The sequence below is a fragment of the Desmodus rotundus genome, chromosome 1 (assembly GCF_022682495.2).
Source record: "Desmodus rotundus isolate HL8 chromosome 1, HLdesRot8A.1, whole genome shotgun sequence".
NCBI lineage: Eukaryota > Metazoa > Chordata > Mammalia > Chiroptera > Phyllostomidae > Desmodus > Desmodus rotundus.
In genome coordinates this window covers 112,108,849-112,123,965 of record NC_071387.1, presented here as the reverse complement: position 1 = coordinate 112,123,965, position 15,117 = coordinate 112,108,849, and the positions used below count along the sequence as shown (strand labels likewise).

General features: G+C 45.9%; 1 protein-coding gene across 1 annotated transcript in view; it reads right to left on the bottom strand.

The window, feature by feature from the left end:
- The window catches only part of XYLT1 (xylosyltransferase 1), a 302,709-nt gene that overhangs the window by 48,103 nt on the left and 239,489 nt on the right, over positions 1-15,117 (bottom strand). The window contains exon 6 of the mRNA XM_053929510.1: positions 3,293-3,373. Within this exon, the coding sequence (XP_053785485.1) occupies positions 3,293-3,373 (81 nt within the window). The remainder of the gene's footprint in view (positions 1-3,292; positions 3,374-15,117) is intronic.

Genomic DNA, 15,117 nt, shown 5'->3' with positions numbered 1-15,117 from the left:
CTACTTTGATCTGGGTTTCTGTCATTTCCCACCAAAAGTATTCTTCCTAGCATATTACCAGTGTAGGAACCAGAGCTAAGCTCTGCACAGGTGAGATCGACAACAGAAGACAGGCAGTGGCCAAGCTTGTTCAGATAGCAGGTGAGACCTCAGCTAACAAAGGGGAGAGAGTGACAGATGATGTCATGTTGGTTCATGTTAGTGTTAAATTAATACTGAAATACTGGCCTTAATTCATCAGGTGAGAGAATCCCAGCTGAGGACTTGTGGACTAGTGCCGAAACTTGTGAGCTCTTCTGTCCTTGAATTTTAGGGCTTTCGAAGGAGGTACAAGCAACATCACCTTAGCCTGAACCTTTATCCTGTCCCATGCTATTTGAGTACCACCTGTCAGCTACTGGTGCACATCAATGAGACAGGTTATACATGCCCAGAGGCATAACTCTGGCCCATATATCAACTATTTTTGTCTTCCAAAGCAATATTTTAGTCCTATACTTACCATGGCAATGCTATCATTATTATCACCACTACCATCATCATAGGGCATTTACTATATGTCAAATTTTTTAATGCAGCATCTCATTTAATCCTCCCAGCAATCCCATGAGAGTAGGTCTATTAATAAGTCCATTGTACAGGGGAAGAAAAAAGCTCAGAGAGGTGAAGTCACCTGTCCAATGCAACACGACTAGGACATGGTAGAGCAGAACTCCAACCCAAGAGGTGTAACCTTCAAGACCATGATTTTAACCTCTGTCCTATACACAGCTCCTAGCATAGTGCCTGGAAATAGCAGTCGGGAATAAATACTGACTAGACTGAAACAAAAGTAGCATGGTGGATGTCATTCAGTCATGTCTATTCATGTACAATGGGCTCCATTCTCATGATGCAACTTTATTTGCACAAAACGTGTATGACAAAGTTCTCTACTAGGGAAAAAGGTCTTCATTCTCTACCTAAGGGTGGGGACATGAAACGTGGGCCAGTTTTGATTACTAACCACCTCCATAGAAGCACCATCTCATTTCCATGGGCTTTGAGGCCAGAGACGTGGGCTCAGATTAGCACTCTCCTGCTATGTGACCTTGGAAAAATCATTTAGATTTCCAAAGACCCCCCTTTTTTTTCTTGACAAATGGGATACTAAATCTTATTTTGCGCTCAGTGGCTATAAGAATGAAATTGGATCCTGCACGAAGAGGTCCGCCAAAGCAATGGGCACTTAGTAGGAACATGACACACAATAGTTACAATTCTTCTTTTTCCACCTCGGTCTCCCTCACCCTCAGGGGCCAAACGTGCTATGCTAATCTGTGCTGATTTACAGAGCATCTTCAAACCTGGGGTTCTTTCTTATTTTGCTTTTTAAAGTAGACTTAATCTTTAAAGATTTTATTTATTTTTAGAGAGAGGGGAAGGGAGGGAGAAAGAGAAGGAGAGAAGCATCAATTGGTTGCTTAATGCCCCCAACTGAAGACCTGGCCCACAATCCAGGCGTGTGCCCTGACTGGGAATTGAACCAGTGACCTTTTGGTTCACAGGCTGGTGCTCAATCCACTGATCCACATCAGCTGGGGTGAAACCTGCGGCTCTTTTTAAATGCAGGCTGTCAATAGGACAGGAACAATCTATAAATAGACAGCTGGATGAAATCAGAGTTAAAATGCAGGAAAATGATATAACACAAGGAGTTCCTACTCAGAGGTCAGGAATTGGAGACCACTGCTTTTTTTGTCCTTCCCTGTTGTGGATGACTGGGTAAGCCAAGTCACACAGCCAGGAAAAACCACACCTCCGTCATCACTGGCGGAGTACACCTAAAGTAGAGATCGCAAATTGCAATGCCAATGGGGCTGGGTATGGAAGGGGGATGGGTGAGAACTTCAGAGACCTGGAAAACACGGGCATTATCTCTGATCCAGTTGATAAATGCTATGAGAAAATTCAGGCACAGAGTTGGTGGACCTTCTTTTCTTTAAAAAAAAATGTTTTATTCCTCACCTGAGGTTATTTTTTTATTGAATTTAGAGAAAGAAAGGGGTGGGGAGAGAAGAGAGGGAGGAACACTGATGTGAGAGAGAAACATCGATTGGTTGCCTCCCACATTGGTTGCTTCCTGAATGTGCCCCAACTGAGGATAGAACCCACAACCTAGATATGTGCCCTGATCAAGGATCGAGCCTGCAACCTTTTGGTGTACGGGATAACTCTCCAACCAACAGAGCCACCTGGCCAGAGCTGGACCTACTCATCTTTTAGGATGAGCTAGAAATCTGGATTTTCATGAGACTGCATCCCTCCCAGCTGATCTCTGGCCATGGAGATTTGCTATTTTTAAATGGGGCTATTAATTTTCAAATAAAGCATCTGAATTAAACACAACAAAACAAAACCAACATGAGAGCCAAACCAAAACAAGCTTAAAATTACAGGTTAACAAGCTAAAATTACTCTATGAGCTGCCAGGTTGTGCCTGAGGGCAACTGTAGAAAAAGGCTCTAAGATGTTAGAGTGACCTGGGCTGGATTTTAATGATACTTTACATCTGAATGGTGGAGCTGATCATGACTGCTTCCCTCCCAGATGATCTCTGGCCACGGAGATTTGGACTCAGCTCAAGGCTGGATGGTACTGATGCTATTTGGCATTGCTCATTTTAATGAGGGAAGCGCAATGGGTAAAATTGGGCTTTGGATACCTTGAACCCCTGCCAACATCTTGGGCAGCGAAGTGAGTCAATGGTGAGGGCACAGGGCTGGAATCAGAATACTTCAGTTCAACTCCATGTTGGCATGATACTCTTTTCCACTAGAAAGTAAATCCATGAGAGCGAGGATTTTGTCTTGGTCGTTGCTAGAAGGGTGCCTGGCACATGCTTGGCATTTGGCAAATATTTGTTGAATGACTGGCTGACCAGATGGTTACTCTGGGGATGTCACAACCTATGGGCCTCTGTCTTCACACCAATAAAATGGGAACTAACAATGGCTGCTCTGCTGGTGTTGAAGGGTTGCCACACTGAGATGACAGACTCACAAAGTGCTTGGACCAGAGGTGTAAAGGGCGATGACATTTACTGTGAAACATTTACTGTGCTCTCTGTCCTTGGCTGACAGGAGGGGCCACTTCAGGTCCTGCATGGAAGGGGTGAGGCCCACTGTGCCTGCCTTTCTCCTATCCTCAACTTTTTTTCTGGCTGCACAAAACCAGCCTGGAAGGAAGTCCCAAAGTGATCACTCAAATTTTTATTTCCATTTTGTGCAAAGACAGGGGGAGGATGTACTACCTTGCATTGTCCCGGCCGTGTGACTTCAAGAAATTCATATCTCGGTATCGGGAGAGAAATGCCACCAGCTGGTCATTTGTCCTGTGGAAACAAAGAGGAAAGTCAGAATCCTCCAGAGGTGATGGAGAATTGAGTCTTGGCTCCATTCTTTGCTGTAGAAAACAAGATCCCTCCTCCTTTTACACCAGCCAGTGGGCTGATATGGCTGTATTCTTTCATGAGTCACTATCAACCACACTACATTAAAACACACTGTGTGTTTGTCTCCTATATGCTCCATGTACTGTGAACTCCTTGTGGATGAGGATAGTATCTTATTCATTTTGGAATCTTCAGTGCCCAGCCCTGGGCTTGGCAAATAGTAAGTCATCAGTGTGTAGCTCAATACCAAATACATAGTAACCTCAGGGCCTTTGCACTTGCTGTGCTTGGAAAATCCTGTCCTGTATCTTCCCATCACTAGCTTGCTGTTGTTATCCAGATTCTCTTTTAAATGTCCTTTCATCAGAGAGGACTTTTATGGTCACACAACCTAAAGTAGAACCTGCATCCCTCTCTCTGCCTTTATCACTCTCTTATCACTCCAGTTATTTCACTATCTTATCACCACCTGAAGGTGTTGAATTTCCTCACATTAGGATATAAATTCAATAAAGACAGAAACTTGCTCATCACTGGCACATAGTAGGAGCTACATTAATGTTTGTTGGATGAATATATGACTCAAAGTTGACATGAGTTTGAAATTACTCTTTTCAAGTGCATTCCGAGAAATGAATGAATCAATGAATGAATGAATACCAAGTTCTCGACAACTACTGGGCAACTGATTGAGAGATCTTTAACAAAGATAAAGTGCAGTGCAAACGAATGACATGTTCCCAGCATTGTTATCCCAAATTTATCACCATCAATCTCGGCACTAGCAGTGTAGTCACAGCTAATCAGCTTGTGCATACAGCTGTGACAGTATTTTAAAAGGCAGTCACATGGGTCTCCATCTGCCAGAAATGCAGTCGCCTCTTCTGCTGAATAAACCCAAACAGGTAAACGGTGCTGAAGTGACAGCTCTTTTATCATCAGGCTCCTCTGCTCAGGGATTTTTATTTAGGAGGAAAGGGTTAACTACTGTTTCAAATTGGGAGAAATGTGAAGGCAATGGAAAAGAAGAACACTTTTGGGAACAGAATGGAGGCAAGACCTTTGGGAGGCAGGTGGAGTGTACCTTAGAAGGTGATGCCTGGACTCAAGCAGCAGAAGAACCTGGAGACAGGTCCCAGATCCTCTCCTGACCACGCCCTGTGTGTCCAAGGGTAAGTCATTTATCTTCTCTGAACTCACTTGGCTGCCCAGCACACAGTAGGCTCTCCATTCATATCTTCTGAATGGACAACTGGGTGGGTTTAAAGGGCATATAGTAGGTGTGCAATAAGAACAAGCTGCTCTACTTTTTCTGCCTCCCACGATCTGGTCTGAGCTGCTCCCACCCCCTACTGCTCCTTCATTTCCCTGCAACTCCCTGCAGTTGCGCCACTCCAACCAACTCCCTGTTCTGTGATTGGATGACTCATGTTGACCAACTCAATTCCAGTGGAGGGGGCACAAAGCAGTAAAGAGATGCTGCAGTAAAAAACGAGCACTGCTGATGCCCCATCCTATTAACAGAAATAAACACCAACTCAAAACCATCCGTTCTAGCAGGCGGTAGACTCCAGAAAAACCCCATGTGTCCACAGAAAGCTAAATCCAGCACACACACAGAAAGCTAAGCCCTGCTGGTCCGCACAGAGGTGAACCCCGGGGATGCAGACAAATGCTCCCCCTACGTGTCTGCACAGTGATGGTGCATCTCCTGTGTGGCCAAACCCCTACCGCTCACTGTGAGGTAAAGTCCATGCGTGCCCCATGCAAGTTATGGTAGCTTGTGGGCAGAGGGTTCTTGAAGTTGCTGGAAGAGGTGTTAACTAAGTCAGCCTATAAGAAATTAAAGCAAGCTCTCTCTAAACCATCTACATGTCTTAGCAGTTCCTATTCACCAACCTCCTCACTACTGTCTGCGACAGTTCATTATTGTTGTCCTGATGAATACGGGGACAAGTTAACCTCTGAATGGGTCCCTGGCAGCAGGAATAATAAATAGGGGCCTCTCAGTCGCCTCAGTGGGAGGGTTGCAGGGGCTGGGCCGGGGTTCCCGAGAGGCCCCCTCTCTTGAAGCCTCAGCCCTCCCAGGGGCAGTGGCCGCAGCTCCATTTGGCAACCCCAGAAAGCCCTTTCAGGGCCCTGAGCTGGGGCCATTTTCACATTTACTGCTTCACCAAGTCCCCATCGGATGGGGATGAATAGGCATTTAACGAATTTACTTAGCGATGCTTCCACATGAAATCCTCTCAAAAGATGACATCTTGGGGGAGGAAGGGTGGATGGGAGGGGGCCGTGGATTCCAGGCCTAGAGCTTGTGGGTAAAGCCGCTTTTCAAAGCAGAGAGCTGTGCCCCCTGCCTGTCCCCACTCCCTGGGGCCCTGGCCCCCTCGCTCTCCCTCTGCATAAATAAGCCTGCTCTGAATACTAAAGCCTGTCTCCCCAGCCCTTCTCTAAAGGGAGATGGCATTCGGCTGGGGCCCAAGTTTTCCTATTGTTGCTTTCAGACGTCTGTCGATAATTGCCTACATAATATTTAGTTCTCTCCAGATAATTAACAGCTTGCGATCTGTTGACATTTTACTCAGTTCCAGCCTCTCTCTCCCTTCCCCTCACACACATTTCTCACTCTTTCTGGTGGAGTCGTTTGCCAAGTGGCTCCCACAGCTCGTCACTTGTGTCTGTCTCCTCACCAGCTTCTCCGCACCTTTGGCAGAAACTGTTAGAAGATATATGCCTCTTCATCTATACCAGTTCCTCTGACTCACGATGGTGATTCTGGGGGCCATCATGGCACTGTGAGAAGCCACTGGAACATATTTGTTTTAATTAACATGTTTTTAATAAATATTAAAATACACGCATTGGAACCACATGGGAATATCAGTTGAAACACCTAAGTAAATGAATGAATAAGGAAAGACACTCCATGACCACTTAGGGAATGTCCACCCTGGCCTAGGCCCTGGGGCTGACTTCTGCTACACTTTTGTGCACTTATGTTTTCACAAAGATGTTAGAATAGGTGAGTTTCATTCCCATTTTACAGATGGGCAGCTGAGACTCAAAGAAGTCACCCATTTAGTCAAATGGAGAAATTGGGGTTGGAACTACCAGGCCACTTCTACAAGTGAATGTGTGAATAAACGAGGGAGTAAGTGAATGCAGGAATGAATTCCATTCCAGGCGCAGGAGAAAACACACAGGTGCTGTGATGCCTCCCAATTCAGAGTCTAGTCTTCGCACCAAGAGCAGCAGCCCTCTGCCATTAGACACTGCATCTTAGGTTCCACCCAAGACCTACTGAGTTTAAATCTGCTTTTAAACAAGATTCCCAGGTGAGGCATCTGCCCTTTAAAGCTTAAGAAGCACTGTTTTAAGTCAAGCATGGATATCAGCAGTTAACTCTCTTCCTCTTTCTTTATTCATCATCTCCCCATGGTCCCCTCCTGAAAGCCCAGACTCTGAGCATGTTACTTTCATCTCTGTAAACTTCACGTGCTGGGTGTATTAAATAAAATAATGCATGTAAAACCTGTGCAGAAGCACCTGGCATATTGTAAGCCTCTGATAATGTGGCCTGTTACTTAATAATATGTATTATTGCCATTTTGAACATCAGAACCTAAAAACTGGGGATAGTAGTGAAAGGACCCAGCCTCACTTGAACTTGGAAGGTGTTCTATGCATCACATGTACGGGATGTTCTGCAGAGCATGGTCTGGAAACACCCCTGGAGGGGACTTGTCCACCGTCTCCCAGCTGGTGTCAGGGATGGGAACTGTCCTCTAGAGGGTCATTGCACCATCATGCTGTCTGATGTGCATAATGACTCTGGGCTGAAGACACACAAGAAGGGGCATGGTTCACCTCTCTGGTCCTCCCACCCCAACACTCCCTCACCCCTGGTGCCCAGGAGCCCAGTCACAGCTACGCCAGTCTGCTGGCAGCGTGTGATTGGGCGAGGAGAGGATGGAGCCTGCTTAGCTTCCACCAGGAAAAAGCCCAACTCAGAGCCAACTTTTCTTCTCTGGGTCCCTCCTGCCCACCATGTGTGGGCCCCAGATCTCCCTCTCCAATACAGGCTGCTCACACTGATGATGAGGCTGACTGTGCTCAGGCGAAAGTTAAGCACAGAGTTTTGTGAATGTCAGGATTCAGGATTTCAAACCCCTAACGCTGCCAGTATGCACAGGCTTCCTGGATGCAGTGGGTGGGCCACCTGCGGGGCAGAAATGTACATGAGCGGTGGTGAGAGACTGCGGGATCCAGCAAGGTGAGGGCCTAGGAGGCACCTTCAACCTGAGCTCAGACTATACGATGTCAGTATTTCCCCAGTTCCTATTATGTGTATCATATGTAGAGTTATATCATATTTATGTTCAATTTAACTTTTTAAAATCCTCACCCAAGGACATTTTTTCATTGCTTTTGGAGACAGAGGAAGGGAGGGAAGAAGGGAGAGAAACATCGATGTGAGAGAGAAACATTGATCGGTTGCCTCTGGTATGCTCCTGGACTGGGGATCAAACCTGCAACCTAGTCATGGCCCTGACTTGGAATCTAACCCACAACCTTTCGGTTATAAGACAAGACTCCAAAAAACTGAGCCACCTGGGCCATGGCTGTATGTTCAGTTTAAATACCATTTTGATTTTATTCTAAGCAACAATACTTGTGATAGCTGATGTACATTTCTGCCACACCCCCCCCCTGCAAAATTTTATATTGTGGTAAAATACACATAACATGAAATTTGCCACTTGGCCCATCTTTAGGCGTACAGCTCAGTCACGTTAAGTACATTCACAATGTCATGCAGCCATCGCCACCACCCATCTCCAAGCCTCTTTTAGTCTCGCAAACTCTGAACTCATTAAACAACAACTTCCTATCTCCTTCCTGCCCCAAGCCCTGGCAACCACCATCCTACTTTCTGTCTCTGTGATCAGTCACATCCACACAGTTGTCAAACTCTAGAAACCTCACTGAGGTGGAATCCTTCAGTGTCTGTCCTTTTGTGACTGGCTTATTTCACTGAGCATAGTGCCCTTATGGTTCATCCACATGGTAGCACATGTCACAATTTCCTTCCTTTCTAAGGCTGAATGATATTCCATTTGGGTGTACCATTTTTACATTTTTTTTCCCTTGTTACGTGTGAAAAGCAATAACGACTACTCATCTGTATAACTCCTAAAGCAACTCAGCCACCAGGGGCCCATGTAAAGTGGCCAGCTGTCCTGATTTGCCCAGGACTGAGGGGATGCCCAGGACACAGCAAACCGAGATGCGCTGGTGACTCCAGGTGTATGGATCTGCCCAGGGATGTTCGACCACAGGAGAAACAGCACACCCTGTCCTTTTCTGATGAACTGAAGGGTACAGAAAACCACGAGGGTGGGATGGCCAACTGTAACCCTTCCCGATGCTTGTAAAACTATGATTATGAAAACTTAGATTACAGCAAAATAGAGAAAGAAATGACAGCAATGGCAACACTAGCAACGACACCTAACACTTGAGTGCCTGCTCCGGGGGCCAAACACTACTCTAACACTTATTAACCCACTTCCTCCTCGTGGCAACCCTGTGAAGTAGAAGCTACTGTATTCATATCCATTTTTATCATTCTTTCTGCATTTATTAGCTATAATCTATATGGAACTTATTAACTATTTGGTTATTCTGAAATAGAATTTATACAAGAAAAGCAGCATAAATACATCGTTCCATTTTTAATCAATTTTCAGGATACTGAATTGCACAGCAACCTCCAAAAGTCACTGATGAGGCTTGCTTGTTGGATGGTGAGTATTATTAGAAGCACTTGGGTTTTTATCTATTTCATTTGTGTCAGTCCATTGTGCTCATTCCTCCTTTTGATCCGTGAGAGCCCCTTCTAGTCGCCTCATATCCATTTTTTGTTACTTGACTTTTTTATGTAATGACATATCCCGCTGTTCTAACAAGCACGTACAGGTACACTGCACCCTTTTAATGGCTGCCCAGAGTTCTGTAGGATGGGCACAGCCAATCCCCTAGCAATGGACATTTAGGTTATTTCCTTTTCCCCCTCTTATAGGTAGTGCTCCTATGATCATCTCTGCATATGTATCTTTCTGGATGTAGGTGTGATAGGTTATTATAGGATTGAATTTCTAGATGTGGAATTGTTCATGCAAAGCATACTTCGTAGTCTCTCTTTGCTTTCAGAAAGACATGCCAAATGGAATGAGGCTGCCCCAAATTGAGGGCATGGCTGGGGCTCACGCCACTGCACAGGAACCAAACCAGCCGGCTACCAGGCAGGTGGGGAAGGAGAAGGAAATTGTAAGATGACAGAGTGGGGAATGCCCTGGAGAGGCTGGTGGGCTTCTCTGGCAGGCTGGTGAGACCTAGGCAGGGGCCTTCTAGTTTCCCCAGGGTGCCAACAACCAGTGGGACCAAAGTGAGCCTTTTGTCAAGGAGCAAGGGGTGTGGGGGGGATGCACAGATCTATTTCCTCTAGTGCTCTGGGCAGCTGCTCCAGCTGGTGCCCATCTGTCTGCTAACGGCATTGGGATTTTCTATCTGGGCACCATGGACAATACTTTTTGGGAGCCTGACTATAGTTGTGAGACAAGCATTGAGTCTGATTCTGTTCTGTTCCTCCAGGACCTGACACATAGTAGGTGCTCAATAAATATTCTCTGACATGCTTAACAAATGCCCCAGTGGAGGGCTGGCATGCAGGGTTCCTGGGTGCGGCTGCTGGACCCAGCACAGCTCCTGACCCTTGAGAGGAAGGTGGGCAGCTCTCTCACTCTCTTCTATATCCGAGCCTTTGCCCAGCCCATTCCCTCGACCGGGAGTGCTCTTCCCCAAGTCTTCACCCAGAGAACTGGGAGAAATGTGTGACACCGAACTGCAGGGCACTGGAACACACTGAATAATGACCACTGCAGAAAACTCTTTGCTGCCTACGAAGTGCTAAGTGCTCCTCTTCCCTCCTTTCATCTCACAATAACCCCAGCAAACCGGTGCCAGTTTATATGTGAATAAAGCAGCGCTCAACAGATTTAATGGCTCGGCCAAAGTTGTACAAGAGATGGACAGGAGACCCGGGCCTCGGCACTCGAGGTCCAGGTCCAGAGTCTGGGCTCTTTTTAGTCCTGCTTTCCTTATGATGAATACGCTTCAGACGTGTGTTCCATTTCTTTAGAAAGAGCCAGGAAACAAACACAAGAATCCGCAGCTGCCTTCTAAAGCCTCCTACTTCCTTTCAAGGGGACCGTTGTCCCACATGGGTGCACACCAGGAGTTGACAGAGATAAAACCTCTGTCCTGGGTGTAGGCATGCGGCTGCGCTTGTCTGAAATCTAATTAGGTGACCCCCGTCACCTAATTTCCTCTCACTGCACTCCATCTCGGGAGTGGATTCGGACCCATTTTCCCATGAGGCTTATTTCTTTTTGGGTGGGGGCAGTGACTTATCACTTTGTCCTTGACTCTCTGGACAGGTGATGCTTGGACCTTACTGAAGTGTTCGTGTCTGCTACGAAGGTCAAAATTTCAGAACAATAAGAAGAAAGATCAAGAGCAAGAGCACTGGATAAGAGAAGGGTAATCGCTGATTCGAATGTAGTCAAAATTTACAGTGACACCCATGTTTGTAAGCTACAGGGGAAAATGTATGGAAAAAGCTAGGTGCAGTATTTCTTCCAGGATCCCACGGGCATAATTACAGCCATAATTGGGCATCCAAAGAAAAGTGAACTGGATAAAATGCCACCCCTGCTTGCAGACTCCACTGTTAACCATCCTCTGGAAAACCGCCATAGGATCTTTCTAGCACAGAAGTCTGACCATGCGCCCTCCTCTACTCAATACCCTCAGTGGCTCTCCATCCCCTGCAGGACAATGCCTTAACTCCACAGCAGATGCAGAAGGTGGTTTGTGAGCTAACCCTGCCTGCTCAGTCTTTGGAATTACTTCAGGTTTTCTAAATGTTCTGTGCTCTTCATAACTCTAAGACTTTGCAAACTCCGTTTGTCTCCTGGGAAACCCCTCCCATTTCTTTGGCCAGTCAAGCCCCACAGCAGCGGATAAGGTAGTTATGGTCCCCATCCACAAGTAGCACACAGGACAGTGGGGAAGGGAGACAAACAGGTAGAGGCTCATGATATGGGGTGAAACACCAGGTGAACTGTGGCACAACTCATGCTGGAGGTGCCAGGAGGCAGAGGTTCCCTCCGCACAGCAGACCACACCCTGGAGAACCGCCTGGGTAATAAAGCCCGCTCACTTTTAATTCGATTTATTTATTTATTTATTCATTTATTTATTGTTACTGATGAAAACAATGCGGAGTTAAAACATGCTCATCACATTTGCAGAAACTGGCAAACCATTTCTCAAAATCTCCACTCTTTCAAAAAATGTCTGTGAGACACATTTTTCATTTGAGACATTCACGAGCCATTCTAAGAGACGTTCCATCGTGGGAACTTTTCACAGGCCAGCCCTTCCTCCAGATGGCTGTCTTGGAAGGCGACTGATCAGGACCGCACCCAGAAGCCACGCCTGATCCTGGAACACCACCTGAATCTTGAATGAAGAAATAAATTGCTATTCAGCCCTATGTGTGTGTGTAGTCTATTTGACTGCATTTTAATTATCTGAAATCTGGTTGTCTTCATAAACCATGAGACATCTCCAACGAGCAAACCATTTGGTTAACCGAATTGTGCATCCCCTTTATAACTACTGATTACAGACAGTTATTTGATTTGTTTTTTTTCTGGGGGTCAGGGGTTGGGGGGAGACAAGATGAGGACTGCTCTGGAGGACAGCAACAGATTGAATTTTAAAAGTAAATGTGATTAAAGTGGGAAAGTAAAAACTTGGCCACAATAAAAGCTGTGTCCAGAGAAGTCTTCGCAGAAATTTCTCTCTGATCTTTGCCACTTGGTTGCTGTTGATTTTGAGCGAGTTTCTCAAGTTCGCTGAGCCTTAGCTTTCTAACCAGCAGAAAGGGGATAAAAATCAGTGGTGTCTAAGTTGCCCGTGTGTCTGGCTGTGGCACACACAGTACTTGGCCCGTGGTAGGCAGCCCTCCGAAGGAAGTTCCCATAACCTTTTCTCAGAAATGCCAGAGAAAAGGCATGGCCACTGCTTGCCAGTCCTCCACCAACCCGTGGCATTTTTAATCTTACACACCTGTGTTCCTAGCACTAGTGCAAGTTATGTACGTTCAAGTCCCTTGACTGTAAGCTTCTTGAGGACACGGCTGGTGTCCGATTCATCGGTATTTCCCCAGAGTCCAGAACAGGCCTTATGCCTCTAGCAGGTCCTAGCAGCCTCATGCCTTTCTCTTTCGGTCCCCGTGACCATTCCAGGGTGGCCCACAGAAATTGATCAGGATATGTGCATTGCATTCCAGAATGAGGGCCTTTGCCCACACTGTCCTCCTCTTTGGGGAACACACTTCCTACATTTTTGCCTGATCAACTCCTGCTTGTCTTTGTAAGAACTGGCTCAGTGTCAGCTCAGCTGGGAAGGGCTGGAGTGTAAATAAGCATTAACCTGAATCGAACTGAACTGATGAGCTCAACTTTCCCTCTGTGTGTATGGCTAACATTATACCCCCCGCTATTTTCCACTCCCCTGGGTTTATAAAAATGATGGCAATGACGTATAGTAATAATTTATCAATTCCAATTCCACCAGACAGGTGTCCCTAATGCACCAACACTAACACATCAGAACTTGGAGCAATTAAAATAATGCAGACCTCAGACCAGAGAGGTATAAGTTCAAGTCCTGCTTCCACCACTTATTAGCTGTGTAGCCTTGGCCAGGTCATCTTAGTGTGTGAAGTTCAACTTCCACACCTGATAGGTTGTGATAGGGATTAAAGAAGAGGGCATCAACTGCTGTTCACCATGGAAAGATCCTGGCTGATACACACACTGGTACCAGAGGTGGGTAATGCATGGTGGGTAGGGGAAAGCACCGAGATCTGTTCTAGGTTGGGTAACCTGGCCCATGCAATGCTCTCATGTTAGCTCTTAACTACTGTTACTGTTGTTATTATTACCTCTCCAGGGCCTGAGCCCACATTCTTCTGGGAGTAGGATACAACAAGGGTCTCCCCCTCTCAGAACGTCAGGGTCAGGTCAGTTCAGATTTCAGTCCCGAGGTGGGATCGAGCTGGAAAGACAGCTGACTGTCACCAATCACCTTGGGCAGCCTGCCAGGTTCGCTAGCCTGTCTGTACTGGAACAAGGTCAAAATACACTGCAATACAGCAGAAAAGCCACACGCTCCTCCACAGAAAAACAAGCACCGCGCCTCTGCAAACCTCAAGCAGATGCAGACTCTTGGCTTAAGAGAGAGGATCTGCAGGATCAAGACATGCTGCCGATCCAGTATATTCTTTACCCAGATTTCCAAGGCTGTTTGTTTATTCCAGAGGACTGAAGAGACATTAAAAAAGAAACCAGGCTGTTGAAACAGGACACAGGCTCTGAGGCCCTAAATTGCGGTTCTTGCAGACAAAGAACTTCTAAGGCATTTTAAAAGAAAATTTATCCTCCAGATCAGTGATTCCCATGCTCGCTGCACCTGGGGTGGTCCTGGTTCTTGCTGGGCTGGGCAGGGGAAGGGGCAGCCTGGGGTAGGGGCTAACTTGAGGTTTCTGTTCAGAGGAGTCACTATCACCTATTTATTATATTAGGGTCTTGGGTGAGGTTTCAATTGAGAAAAAAATATTTAGAAGCTTAAAAATAAAACTTCCAAAATCATTAAACAATATGGCCACCTCAGGTTCCAATCCTTCGTTTTGGGAGGAGGGCAGAGTATAGCATCTAACTGTGTACCTCTGGGCAGGTCTGGCTGAGCTCTGCTCCCACTAACTGTCTGGCCCTGGTCAGGTGCGACTTTTCTCAGCATCACTCTTGCCTTCTAAACCATGGGATTCACATAACAGGACATGTTTCACACAGGTGTTTTCAGGCCCCAAAAATGATGCCCTTAGGTTAAGTTCTTAGCATGGGTACTTAGTATACAGTAAACACTTCAATATTGCTGGGTTACTATTAGGGATGTGAATTAAATTTCCTTTCTCCCTCCCTCCCTCCCTTCCTCTTCTCCTCTCTCTCCTTCCCTCTCTTCTTCCCTCTCCCTCTTTCCTTTTTTAGTTCTTTTTCCTCTTTCCTTTCATTCTCTCTTTCCTCTCTTTCTCTCCACACATTTCTGAGCATTTCCTAAGTGCCAAAAACTGTGTTGAACTTTGACTTTAGAAATGAATTTACCTTCTTCAACCATTCATATCACGTTGAATTGTATGGACTTAACCTCCACCCAAGGCTCTGGCTTTATTTGATTATATATGAGCTCAGGCATCCTGTTCCTTGGGTAAAGGTTATTCATTTACAGGTATTCCTGAGATATTGACTCAGAGGCAATACTTAAGTCCTACTCCCCCTGTGTTCCTATATGATGATACAGTATTTCTCAACGGGAAAAAAAATGTTTAACAAATGTCATCTGGGACTAATCCAGAAACCTGCTCTCATCTAACTATGCTGAAGAGACTCTGGTACAAGTTCACTGATCACTGATGAATTATTTTCTGTGCTAGGTCTCTAGCACAGAATATTTAAATGGTTTGGATTGTAAAAGAGTATTCTGTCACAAATTGT